The 13049-nt window shown below is 38.4% G+C and overlaps 1 protein-coding gene across 3 annotated transcripts in view; it reads left to right on the top strand.

Moving 5' to 3' along the window:
* Positions 1 to 12744, top strand: part of TTC7B (tetratricopeptide repeat domain 7B) — a 118980-nt gene extending 106236 nt beyond the window's left edge. For all 3 annotated transcript variants that reach the window (XM_032232942.1, XM_032232951.1, XM_032232960.1), the window contains one exon: positions 11918 to 12744. In XM_032232942.1, the coding sequence (XP_032088833.1) occupies positions 11918 to 12139 (222 nt within the window). In that variant the 3' untranslated portion in view covers positions 12140 to 12744. The remainder of the gene's footprint in view (positions 1 to 11917) is intronic.
* The last annotated feature ends 305 nt before the right edge of the window (positions 12745 to 13049 follow it).

The raw sequence follows: 13049 nt of genomic DNA, 5'->3' as shown, positions 1-13049 counted from the left end.
GCCTCCTCCGTATTCCATCCGCCAGTCAGTGCCGACTGGCGACTACTCGGAGGAGAGCCTTCTCTGTTGCGGCTCCGACACTATGGAACAATCTCCCCGTGGAGATTCGTACCCTCACCACCGTCCAGGCCTTCCGCACAGCCCTCAAGAACTGGCTAGCCCGTCAGGCCTGGGGACAAGTTTACTTTCGCCCCTCCCGAATGCTGAGTGAATGTTGAGTTTTACTGCTTAATTTACTTTTGTTCACATTTCTTTTTGTATTGTCCTACACTCCCTTTCCTTTTTGATTGTAAGCCGCCCTGAGTCCCCTCAGGGAAAAGGGCGGCCTATAAATGTCCAATAAATACAAATACAAAATACAAAATACAGCAAACAGCACTCCTTACTAGCACTGATGATGTTACCTAGTTTGGGTAATGCAACATCTGCAAGAAAACCATCAAGCTCAGAGAGCTCCAAGGACCCCTATTTATATCTTTTGTCTAGTCTAGTGACACGATAACAATGTTCCAATATTTTAGGGGTTGCCACACAGAAGAAGGGGTCAACCTATTTTCCAAAGCACCAGAAGGCAAGACAAGAAACAATGAATGAAAACTAATAAGGGAGAAAAGCAAACTAGAACTAAAGAGAAATTTCCTAACAGTGAGAACAATTAACTAGTGGGAAGGCTTCCCTTCAGAAACTGTAGGTGGTCTATCACTGGAGGCTTTTAAAAAGAGACGAGGATCACTTATATGGAATGGTATAGGGTCCTCTGCTTGTGCAGGGGGTTGGACTAGAAGATCTCCAAGTTCCCTTCCAACTCTTATTCTGTGATTTTCTGAATCTCATCTCCCTGCCAGTGTTTTCCATTAACATACAGTACACAAATTTGCCAGCTACTCAGATGGACATGCGTTCCCACATGCTGCTATACATAAATATGTATATGCACATTGAATCTTACCCTTAGTATTCATAAGAGCTCAATTTCTGTCATTAGCTTACTTTTCCCACACAAGTTACAGAATCATTGCACCAGTCAGCTTCTTGAAATAGACATGCAAAAACTTTTTTATAAATCTAGAATTTCATTTTATGACCTACTAGCTAGGTAAACTAATCCAGCCAATTTTTAGGACTTTTAGCAATGGCAGCAGCTGACTAGTTCAGCTTGTTGCTATAACAGGGAAATAAACTATGACTTAAAGCCAACAATGCAGCAGCTGCAAGTTTTAGTTTTGTACAGAACAGAGAAGATAAAAGCCTTGAAAGTATGATAGTTTGCAGCCCTTGGAAGTATGACAGGTTGCATTCTATATAAGCTTCATTGAACACCTGGACTTTAAACTTTGACATTTGGTGGAGCTAGTTTCTGTTTTCTACTTCTGGTAATTGCAGAGATGCGTTTTAAAGCATGTATGAATCAGTCCTCATGCAGCTGAGTTGTGTAGGTGGAAGTAACTACATTGAGGGAAATGTTATGATTTGAACATAAATAGAACTTAGGTCAATAAGCAAATAGGTCTTTTAGAATAGGAACATAAAATATCAGCAAAGCAAATTAAATGCACACATCATTTTTATAGCATAACCTCTCTGTGCTGTGATTTATAAGCATTCCCAACTATAAAAATCAGTTTGCAGCTTAGCAAGATAAGGCTGCTGGGGACAGAAACATATTCTTTATAATCATAGACATTGAATTGATAAAATTTTGTCACTAAACAAAAACTGGGATTATTTTCAGGACTAAACCTGAAGATTTCAATTTCCAGACCTATAAATAGCCATAAATGTGATTAATATGCAGTAATATCGGCACATCCTGATCTTCATGAGATAGAGCATTTTAATCATAGTAGTCAGACGAGCAGTCAAATGAAATAGCTACCAGTATTTGTTAATTATTACCAGCTGGAAAAAAGGAAAAGCAGAGGAAAAAGAAGCATTGAGTAAGCAAGTGTTACCTATTCCTTAAATGTGTGGATATTATTTTTCCTTCTCCTCTTTCCTTTACTGGATGGTGTGAGTAATTGGATATATTGGTCATAATTTCTATCTAAATCTGTTAGCAGGAATGTAGACCAAGGAAAGCTAACAGAGACATTTCCTGAAAAATCCTTTCCACATGAGTGAACTTATAGTAGCAACAAAATGCTTTCTTAACTTCAGAGTTGTACACTATATTATATTATTTATTTATTAAATTTATCTCACTGTCACATGATTCTGTACAACATAGTTCTCAAACTATTAAACATGCAATTTAGTCATTTCTTAGGGTTTGTTTTTATTTGAAAAAAAAATCCTACAATCAATCCCACTCGTAAAACCAAATATCCTACTATTTGCAAATATTTCTTTCTTATTGGATGGCAGTCCTTCTGTAATGTCAGAATTAATCAGTATTTTCTGCAATCTGTCAAGGCAGCCTCACTCAGTAACCAAGAAAGAAACCACTCAACTCCATTTTGCAGAATTAAGAGTACTGTATATACTCGAGTATAAGCCTAGTTTTTCAGCCCACTTTTTGGGCTGAAAAAAGCCTCCTCGGCTTATACTCGAGTCAGTGAAAAATTTGCCTGAAATAGAGGAGAAAAAGGGGCGGGGCCATGCCGCTGGGTGACACTCGTGAATGGCCCAGTGCCCCTGTGAGTTTCCCCTCCCTCTGTGTCAGTTTTCCGCGCAGCGCGCACCGCACCATCCCCCCTCCTCACGTTCTAATGTAATGCAGGTCTGTCTTACGATTCCCCTTCCTCCCCCTCCTGCCGCTCTGCAACAATGTCCCACCTCCTCCTTGTTATGGCAAGCAGCCACATAGCGATGTCCCACCTCCTCTGGTACAGTGATCCAATGATAGGAATCACTGTGCCGTGTGTCATAGGAGGCGGGACATCGCTCCCGCGGCTGCACGGGACATCATCATCACAGCGGGACATCAGCATCATGAGGTGAGTGAAGTATTTCATTGAATACACCGCTAGTTTACTGTTTTTCTTTGAAATAAATATTCAAAAACATTATTGGTATCTATTTTTATTTTTGAAATTTACCGGTAGCTGCTGCATTTCCCACCCTAGGCTTATACTCGAGTCAATAACTTTTCCAGTTTTTTTGTGGTAAAATTAGGTGCCTCGGCTTATATTCGGGTCGGCCTATACTCGAATATATACGGTACTTTTACTGGTCATGAGTAGATAGCAGCTAAGCAAAGCAAGATGTGAGGCAAAAGCGCACATAATCATAGATATCAATATGTGACCCAACTCCCTCCCCCTGGTAACCTCATCCCATAGTCCAATCCGCACATCCCTCAGATGTCATGTGGGAGATATCTTCAAAAAGCATCATCAGGTTGGTATGTCGGACAGTTGGCCTTGGTGGCAAATCCACTATCTGCAGCATGCGCAGTAGTTAATGAGAACAACTCCCTTTTTACAATCACTCCTGCACTGAAACTTCCCCACCCAAATACCATGCCCCCCCTCCCCGTTTCAATGGCAGCCGAAAGCAAGTAGCGAAGCAGAGGCTGACACAATCTGTTTCTCCCTAGTGGTCTCAGTCATCTCAGTTCCATCTTCCATGGAATTAAATCATTCAAGGTTCCTAGTTCCCTTCACGCTTGCCTTCAATCCATTCTCAGAGTAGCTATGAAAAACCCATGTGAATTTTCAAATGCTAATTTATTTTCAGATGCTTGTAGCAGTAAGAGCTCATACTCATGTTCAGTTTGCTGAGGAAGAAAATCAGTTTACTATTTTTGAGGGACACATCATCATGATGTCCATCTAATCTGTTTAAGGCAGTTTAAAGCCAGCTTATTTATTCCAATTTGCAAGTTACACTTTCCTTCTTCCAAAAAGGAAAAGATGAACATAAAGGTAATGCATTCAGGAACTGCCATCTTCCCAACTCCATCCCATATTTATTATGAGGCATTTTGCCTTCCCCCACCATGAATAAGATTGGTTTCATAAAGGGGAAAAAGAAAGAATATTCCAAATATATAATAGCATTGAAAACTCTGGTTTGAGCTTTGTGATTCTATATCTCCAACCAATACTTCCAAGGCAGCTTTCTTTTAGGAGAGGATTATTTGACATCTTCTTGTGCCATATCTATCATTGGATGTTGGTGATCATGTTAGCAATCCTATTTTTATCAACAGATGCACAAAAAAGTGCTGTTGAGTTTTGTCCAATCCAGTCCCTTAGATTTTGAAGCCATGATGATGTTCTTCTTCCTGGGCCTTGTTTGCCTTCAATCTTTCCTTGGAGGATTAAGTGAAGTATGCGTATTTTTCTGGGTATCGCATCACATGTCCAAAATATTTTAACTTTTGCTTTTTTATGGTTTTGATGATTTCTCTTGGCTTTCCCAAGTGTCTTATCAAACATTGCTTGACATTGGCTTATGAATCTCCCATTTCTCTGTCAAAATGTGCTTTCTCAGAAGATTGATAGTCCTATGAAACAGTTTCATTGGTGCTACCAAGTAGAAATCATCTAGATTATTGCTGGTCAGAATTCTAATCTGATTGCAATATTGGATTGGATTTGGATTTATTACATTTATATGCCGCCCTTTTCCCCGAAGGGGACTCAGTAACCGGTCAACTTTTAGTTGGCAGAATCTAAGAAATTGTATCATAATAGAAGTGTAAGGTAAATAATTAAGGCTAAATGAATAATGAACATCAAATATTTGTCTCTCAAATTCATCCCACCTCATCATCCGTTCAGCAGAGTGATTGGTAGCTGGTTTTGCAGTGTGATTGGTAGCTGGTTTTGCCCCTGATCTGTGACATTTGGTAGGAGGAGAAAGGATGGCAGATAATTTGCCAATTTCTGATTTGAGACTACCCCACATTAAATTCTGTCTGACTTCATTGCTGAGGCACAGTACAGGTAATCCTCTGGAGAACAGTGTAATTTAAGGTGCTTTTCTCCTGTCTCATTTATAATAGAAATACATCCACCAGTTGTCAGCAAGCAAAATCCAGCTGACCATTAGATGGAAACAGAGAGATACAGAACTTTGTGTAGTCCGGATTTGGAAATCCTAGTACATTCTTGACTAATTTGTTTGATTCCTTTACTTCCTCTCCTCTAATCATTTTAGGTTCAACTGATTTTGGCTTAAGAAGGAAAGATTGGGAAGATATTATAGTGGAAGAGGTTGGTTTACTTTCCCTGTGGGGTTATAACATAATGGCATGCTAAAAAAAACCAGGTACATCTGAAAGATAGATGAATAGGATGGATGAATCGCTTCACATTTTCTGCTTCTATTCTGTTTTAACAACAACCTCTCCCTCCCCCCCAAAAAAACCCATATAAATGGTGGGAAAAGAAGGAGTAGCCTAAAGAAAGTGGATAGAATGAATGAGATGTCATTAATTATAAGACAGATCATTCTGAAAGCATTTTCACTTTACAATAGTGTAGTCTGGGCTAGGTAGCGATTGGACCTTATATGGAAATCATACAATGATCAATGATACAATGCTGGATGATGGGCCCCTCATGTCGATGGCACACAACATACTACTGAGGAAGCACTGAGGATCTTTCTAAGTACTAATGGTGTTTATGATGTGACTAGATTAAAACCTTTGGGACATCTAGTTGCTTTACAGGAGAAGAAAATCCAAAGCTGCAAAAATAGAATTACAGTAGGAAAGTGAACCTAATTACGAACACACAAAAGCTCAACATAGTAAGATTAAATGAAGCAACTACAAATTTACAATCTTAGGCATCAACAAATTGAGATGGACTGGGATGAGACACTTTCAGTTGGAAGATTAAATTGTTTTATTACTGAAGACATGAAAAACAGAAGAAACATTATTGCTTTTAAAGTTAGAAAGGGTATAGCAAATCCTGACCCACATTGATAGAGAACCAGAGCACTTATGAAATGGATTTAAAGATGACATTAAGGATGAATGTGAAAAGAGACTGATGAAAATGAAGAAAAAGAAAGCAAACAAAATGTCAGAACAAACCAGGGAAATTGCCAAGAGAAGAAGAAAGACAAATATCTCAGAAAGCAACTTAATAAAGTGTTTCAGAGAAGTATTAGAAGAGACAAGAAGCAGTATTACAACAACATCTGTAAATAAATATAGATTTAAAAATGCCAGTTAGGGCTAAAAGACAAGTTTTTACAATTTGTTTATTGATAAGAGACAAGTTCCAGGAATAAGAGATACTAGGGAAGGTACTAAGTTACTATTGTTTATAATATCTGGAAAGCAGAGGGAGTCATTTCTTTTACATTTTTTTCTCTCTACAGTGAGGTTGTGTTGTGTTGTTGTTTTTTTTGCTTTTTAAATTTGTAGTATTATTTATTATTAATTAATTATTTTTTAATAAAATTATTACAAAGAAAATAAAAAAGCAAAATAGGAAGAGCATCGATACTTTTGAGCTTTGCTATTGAGTATCCAATAGCAGCCAAGAAAACAAACCACCGAATCATCAAATAAATCGATCCAGTTCTCACTTGAGGCACAAATGACAGGACTCAAATTATCCTATTTCAGACACATCAAGCAAAACTCCAGCTCTGTTGAAAAAGAATCTAATGATGGGAAAGGTGGAAAGAAAGAGAAGAAAAAGACAACCCGCAACGTGGATAGACTCCATTATAGTGTGATGAGTGCACTATTGGGAAACTTGAAAGAAGAGGTTAGGGATACATCCTCATGGAGAAGATCTAGCTATGAGGTTGTTAGGAATCAAAAACAACTTGATGGCACAAACAAGCCATGTGAAAAAGACCATCTTCTACCTTTAAGGAACATTACAGGTCTATTCCTCCCATAACTCATCACAACTAAAGCAAAAGCTGAGAATGAAGAGTAGACATGTCTTCTCATGGTTCCATATTCCTTTAAGTCACATAACCTGTAGGACGTGGGGGGGGAGGAGAAGGACAACATGTGACCTTCCCTGATTTGCTTACAGGTAGCCAGCAGGAAAGGTTGCGAATCACAATCATGTGTCCATGAAATGCTGCAACCATTATAAACAGGAACTGGTTGCCAAGCACCCAGATCACGATCACGTCATCACAGGGTTGCCGGGATGGCCAAATTATGAAGACTGATCCTAACCACTACTCATTTAGAGCTGTCATAGCTTTGAACTGCATTTAACCACATGTGCAGTTATCCCTGGTGTCAAAATTTCACTTAACCCAGGATTGGGGTGGAAACCTTAGAATGACATATGGTCTCAACGTTTTGTCTCCGTACATTCTCTTTGCTGTTGCCTGAATAGGTCTTTCAGGTCTTTCTAAACTGACTCTTGATTTGACATGAGTAGAAATTTTAGCTGAATAGGAATTCATTTGGTGTGTGTGTAAAAGGGGGGGGGGAGAGAGAGAAGCATTCTGGAAGCATGTTAGACTAATTTTATTTGAAGTTGTAGATAGGCTTCTGAAGTAGATCTTCATTTTCCTTCAAGCAATCACTTTTCTCCTAGGAATGGCCAAAATTGTCTTGATTTATTTCCCACATTCATTACCCTTTTGGTGTAGGAGAAAGTTCAATAAGCAGCAACATTAAGGTTGACATTTTAAAACTCGTGTTACCAAGCTAAAGAGCATTTTCCCTCCGAAACAAATGTTGCTTCTTACTAATAAGGGAACAAGCAATTCACTACCTTGGAGATTTGTTGGAGGGGAAGTACGAGGAGGGGAATGGAAAATTAACCATCCCATGCGTTTACACAGCTGAATGTATGCAGCGTACTAGAGGCTGCATTGTAGATAAAAAGGCAAGAATAGGCATGCTAGATAAACAGAAGAGCATAGTGAACACATATGTTGTGTGCAAACATTATTCTGTCTGCTTCAAAGGATTCAGTGAACAATAAAGCCATATATAATTCTGGTTTGACTGGGCAGACTCTTAGCTACAGTGATTCAAAGCAGAGGTTGCTGTACTTACCTGCAGCTCAGCAAACAGCTATTTAGAAGGGTTTGTTGAAGGCTATTGTGTTGAAGAAGCTTCCCCACGTTTTCCCAGCAGCCCACCAAAGAATGGGTTGTCTGTTTACCCAGGAGATTTTGCTGCTGTGAAAGGCAATACCTAGGAGCTGGTTTGGCAAGCAACAAGGGGGTTAGTTTGTGAAAGGATAGCTGGGGGGTGGGCAAGGATTACTGTTCTGTTCAAGATCTGGAAGGAAAGGGGACGTGTACTATTATTGAGCCAAAAGTATCCTGCTTTAAAAGGCTAGGTCCTTGTTTTTAGGAGACATAAATGGAAAACCTTTAAAGTTATGGTTTGAAACATTTTTTGTGGTTATGTGTGTTAGGTAAGCTTCCCGTTGGGAGAGCGAGTGCGTTCAGAGAAGCGTTGTGAGAGTTGTATTGGAGAACACACAAACCAGCATACAGAGACACTGCAGTTTAAGTAGGCTTTTACTTTCATGGAAATAGAGGTATCAGAGTCCATCAAGCAGTCCAAATCATACACAGATAAAACAGTCAACCCAACCCAACCGTTAGATTATATTCCTAACAATGTGTCTTCCTGTTTATGCCTCCACACATGTCTACCTAAAGCGCCTTAAAGTTTTGTTTTTTTTAGTACTGCTTTGTATTTATTATCATAAGTGATATGTAAAACATTAGAAGTGGTAATTCAAGGTCATGACTTTTAACATAAATTATATGTGGGATTAAAATGGAGCCTTGAAGATTACAAATAAGCCATTCCTAACCTCTAATGAATTATTAAGAATGGTGAGTTGAAGGAATGCAGTATTTAATTATTTTAAATCACCATGTGAGTTAGAATTATAGAATCATGGAAGGGACCTTGCAGGCCTGTTAGTCCAAATCGCTGCTTGTGCAAAAGACTTTATACCAAATGATTATCTAATCTCTTCTTGAAAATCTCCAGCAATGGAGCATCCACAACTTCAGGAGGCAAGCTGTTCAACTGATTAAGTAAATTTCTTATAAGGTCTTCTGTGACTCTTTCAAGCTTTTGACAACCAGGAAGTGTAATCACAAGCACCACAGCAATCTAAATTAGAACCATGCCCCATCCTTATTCTTTATAGAGCAGATTGTTTCATGGTTGAAGTCCAAAATATCTCGAGGTCCTCTAGGTTGTCCATCCCTATCATAGCCTGTAGCCATTGATTGCAAACTCTTGATCACCAAGAGCTGCCCTTAACTTTTGGCAGGGGTGAGGACTATATTGTATTAGACAAACATGCAAAATAGTTATCAATTTCATGTTTTCTCTAGACTTGGGGGATACTTTTTAGATTTTGTTTTATTAAAAAAAAACAATTCCACATTTGTTTTAGATTTACATTACAGTGTGCATGTTTCCTGCACAGTAACAATAAGCTGTGTCATTGTTTAGTGCTCAGTTCAGAGGAGAAAATGGGAGCTGTTCAAAAGGAAACTGGAGCCTCAAAATGCCATAATTGGTATTCAGGCTGAACCAAAACAAATTAATTTCTGTTTCTGCAACAGAGCCTCCTATTTCCCAATACATTCCATTGCACACAAAGTTCAAGAGATTCATTACACCCCCTTGATATGGAAATGATGCATGATTGTGAATGGAGTAGTGCAGAATTCCTACAAGATTTCAATCGGATGAAGAAAATGCATATGACTACCCTTTTCTCACAGTTTGCATGCACATTGGGACAGTCATGGAAAAAGAGTATGTGAAGAGTACTTTTCCTACGGTGACCTTGTGACTGTTGTAATTGCCAACCTGTAACGTACATAATGTCTAGTTTCATGCATGCTTTGTAAGAAATTATTTATTGCAGTTTGTAATGATTTCCTACTGCTTCATTTCCCCCCAAGGTGAGGTTAGCCCCAACCCTATTGGCATTTAGGAAATCCCTCAAACCATGGCTTTTGACAGGCTTGAGAGTCCCAGGGAAATAGGGACCCTGCAAGATGGTTATACTGTGTGTAGCATGTTGGTCTATTTCCTGCAGTCTTATACAGTGGTACCTTGGTACTCAACTTTGAAACTCATCAAATTTGGTACTCAATGCATTTAGACATGAAAAATTTGTCCCAGTACTCATTATTTGTTTAGTACTCAACACACAAGCTAGAACTTGTCGATGTGACTCACTACATTATTCCTTATCAGAAAAATTTGGTACTCATCGTTTTTTATACTCGTAAATTAAGGTTGAGTACTGAAGTACCACTGCATTTGTGTTTAAATTGTGTTTAATTGTTTTATATTTGTTTTATTTGTATACTGTCCAGAGACACATTTGTGAGATGGGCGGATGTATAAATACGGTAAATAAATAAGCAAACCAAAAATCTTTACAGAGACTTTACTTTTCTTTAAACCAGAAACACCCAACCAGAGGATTTTGTTACTGTAAATTTACAATAAAAATAATGTTAGTACTATTTTTAGTTAGTACGACAATAGTTTGTACTGGCTTTGGTTTCTTGTCTGGACCACTTCTGAAAGGCTGGTATCAGTCTTGCAAGTTTGAAAGCAGTTCTCCCACCTTTGCCTTTACTTTCTAGACAACTAGGGAGAGTTTCTTCTGGGATGCTTTCCCTGCCCCCGTTCATTCTTGTGGGTTGATATTTTTTTTTCTGACCATTATCTAGGGTGCAGCTCTTCCAGTTTGTGTGTGTTAAGGTGATTCTCATAGCCTATTATAATATATCTGTATATAGTTGGTATGGTAAAAATACGGTAAGTTACTAACTTTGCTTATTTGCAAAGTAGATGAGAAATATTTGTGACATTCCAAAAGTAAGCTGTTTCTCCTATCTTTTCTGCCTGTAACTCAAGAGCTCTTGAAATTGAAATGTTGTAACAGACAGCCCATTAAACTATTGGAAGTATTCCTTTTGGACTGTATAGTACTATTAACAGTATGCTTAAATATAGAATAAAAACAGGAAATACATGAAAAACAGAGATCATGAAATAAATAATAAAAAAACAATAAAAGCAATAATATAAGAGAGCCAGTTTGGGCTAGTGGTTAAGGCACAAGGCTAGAAACTGGGAGATCATACATTCTAGCCCACCTTAGCCATGAAAGCTAACTGGGTGACCTTGGGTCCGTCACTCTCTCATAGCCCAAGTCACCCCACAAGAACTTTTTGTGGGAAAAATAGGAGGAGGAAGTTTCATTAGACATGTTCGCCACCTTGAGTTATTTATAAAAATAATGATAAACATGGAATGTAAAATAAATAATTAACATTTCAAGAATTTGAAATGAGTTGCTATGCTAGAGGGGATCAGATTGGAAATGGTTGCCTTCTTGTTATCTAGCCTTATTGCCACAGATTTACCATACTTTTCGGAGTATAAGACACATCTTTTTCCCTCAAAAAAGTGGCTGAAAATCTGGGTGCATCTTATACACTGAATACAGCATTTTTGGCCTAAAACCCACCCCCCATGCAAAAATGGCTGTGCATAGCCTTTAGGAGGCTTACATATTGCTCCTGGGGGCTAAGGAGGACAAAAAAGAGCAGAAAAGGGCCATTTTTGCCCTGCCCAGCCCCCAGGAGCATTCTATAAGCCTCCTAAAGGCTATACATGCTCTTTTTTTTTCTTACAAAAAATGGACCCATTTTAGCAAAAAAACCTGGCCATTTTTTGCTCGTTTGTGGGCTCCCCCAGTACCCAGGAGCACTCTACAAGCCTCCTAAAGGCTATGCATTCCCTTTTTTTGACAAAAAACAGGCCGTTTTTGGGAGGTTTGCAGAGTGCAAAAAAAATTTTTTTTTTAATTTGCCTCTTCAAAATCTTGGTGCATCTTATACTCTGATGCATCTTATACTCCGAAAAATATGGTACCAGTTGTATTCAGTATAATTATACTGCTCTTTTTCATATTAGGATTTGATTGTGGTTGTTTTTAATGCTACTTCCTTTTTCTCCCTCTAGGCTCTAATTCTTCATCAGCTTGGCCGGTACAGCTTGGCCGAGAAGATCCTTCGGGATGCTGTCCAGGTGAACTCAACGGCCCATGAAGTTTGGAATGGCCTTGGGGTGGTTCTGCAAGCTCAGGGTAATGATGATGCAGCCACAGAATGTTTCCTGACGGCACTGGAGCTTGAAGCCAGTAGCCCTGTTGTCCCTTTCACCATCATCCCTCGAATCCTTTGAAAGGCAGGCTGCTCATCCTGCTTCAGCTGAACTTGAGAATGTGAGCTAATCTTTCCTTCTGACTCCAAGGGGCAGCTCTTCACCCTGAGAGGTAACAAATACAACTGCAGGCAATCTGCTCATTTCTGTCGGGTGTCCAACGTGGGAAAGCAATATAGGATGTAAATCAGTGAAGAAAAATTAGAAAAGAGAAGGAAATAAACACACATGCACACTTTAAGCCACCATGTATGTATTGTCTACATTTTTGCCACATAGTCATTTCGAAACCTGATGCTTATTGTTCAAATGGATATTGTGCCATATTTTGTTAGGTGACATCAGAGTGTTATGTAAAAACTCTAAATAGAATCAGTGATAGATAATAGATTCAGGTTAAAAATTCAGTGGCAGAGCAAAGCCTATTTTTAACCAAGCCTGTCAAAGACCTGTTCTCTTTGTGGCTTTCAACCTCTCTGGAGCTCAGAATCAAAATGTGAAATTTGCTGTGTTCCATCTTGTATGGTAGTCCAGCCCAGCAAATCAGCTGAAAGGTTATGTTTTGAGTTGTTAATAGCTGTGATGTGTAGCTAATTGTTATTTCTTGTATTTAGAAGAAAGGTTGTGTACAAGAATATTTATATTTTACCAGCGTATGCCTGTTGAAATGAAAAAGAAATGAAAATATTAGTTATTTAAGTTTAACTTTTTTATGTGAATCCAGAGTTTATTTATCAATGGAAATATGTAAAAAAGATGCTAAAAATAGAATATTTACCGACATTCCTTATGAAGTATACACTACCTTGGCTCAATGGAAAGATTATGTTAATAATAAAATAATTTTTGAATGCATACAATGCTTGTCATTTTTATTTGATAGCTGGATGAAAATAATTAGAACTGACTTATGACATGGCCAAATTATGTG

Source organism: Thamnophis elegans, chromosome 1 (genome assembly GCF_009769535.1).
Source record: "Thamnophis elegans isolate rThaEle1 chromosome 1, rThaEle1.pri, whole genome shotgun sequence".
NCBI lineage: Eukaryota > Metazoa > Chordata > Lepidosauria > Squamata > Colubridae > Thamnophis > Thamnophis elegans.
This window is presented reverse-complemented; position numbering and strand designations above follow the sequence as displayed.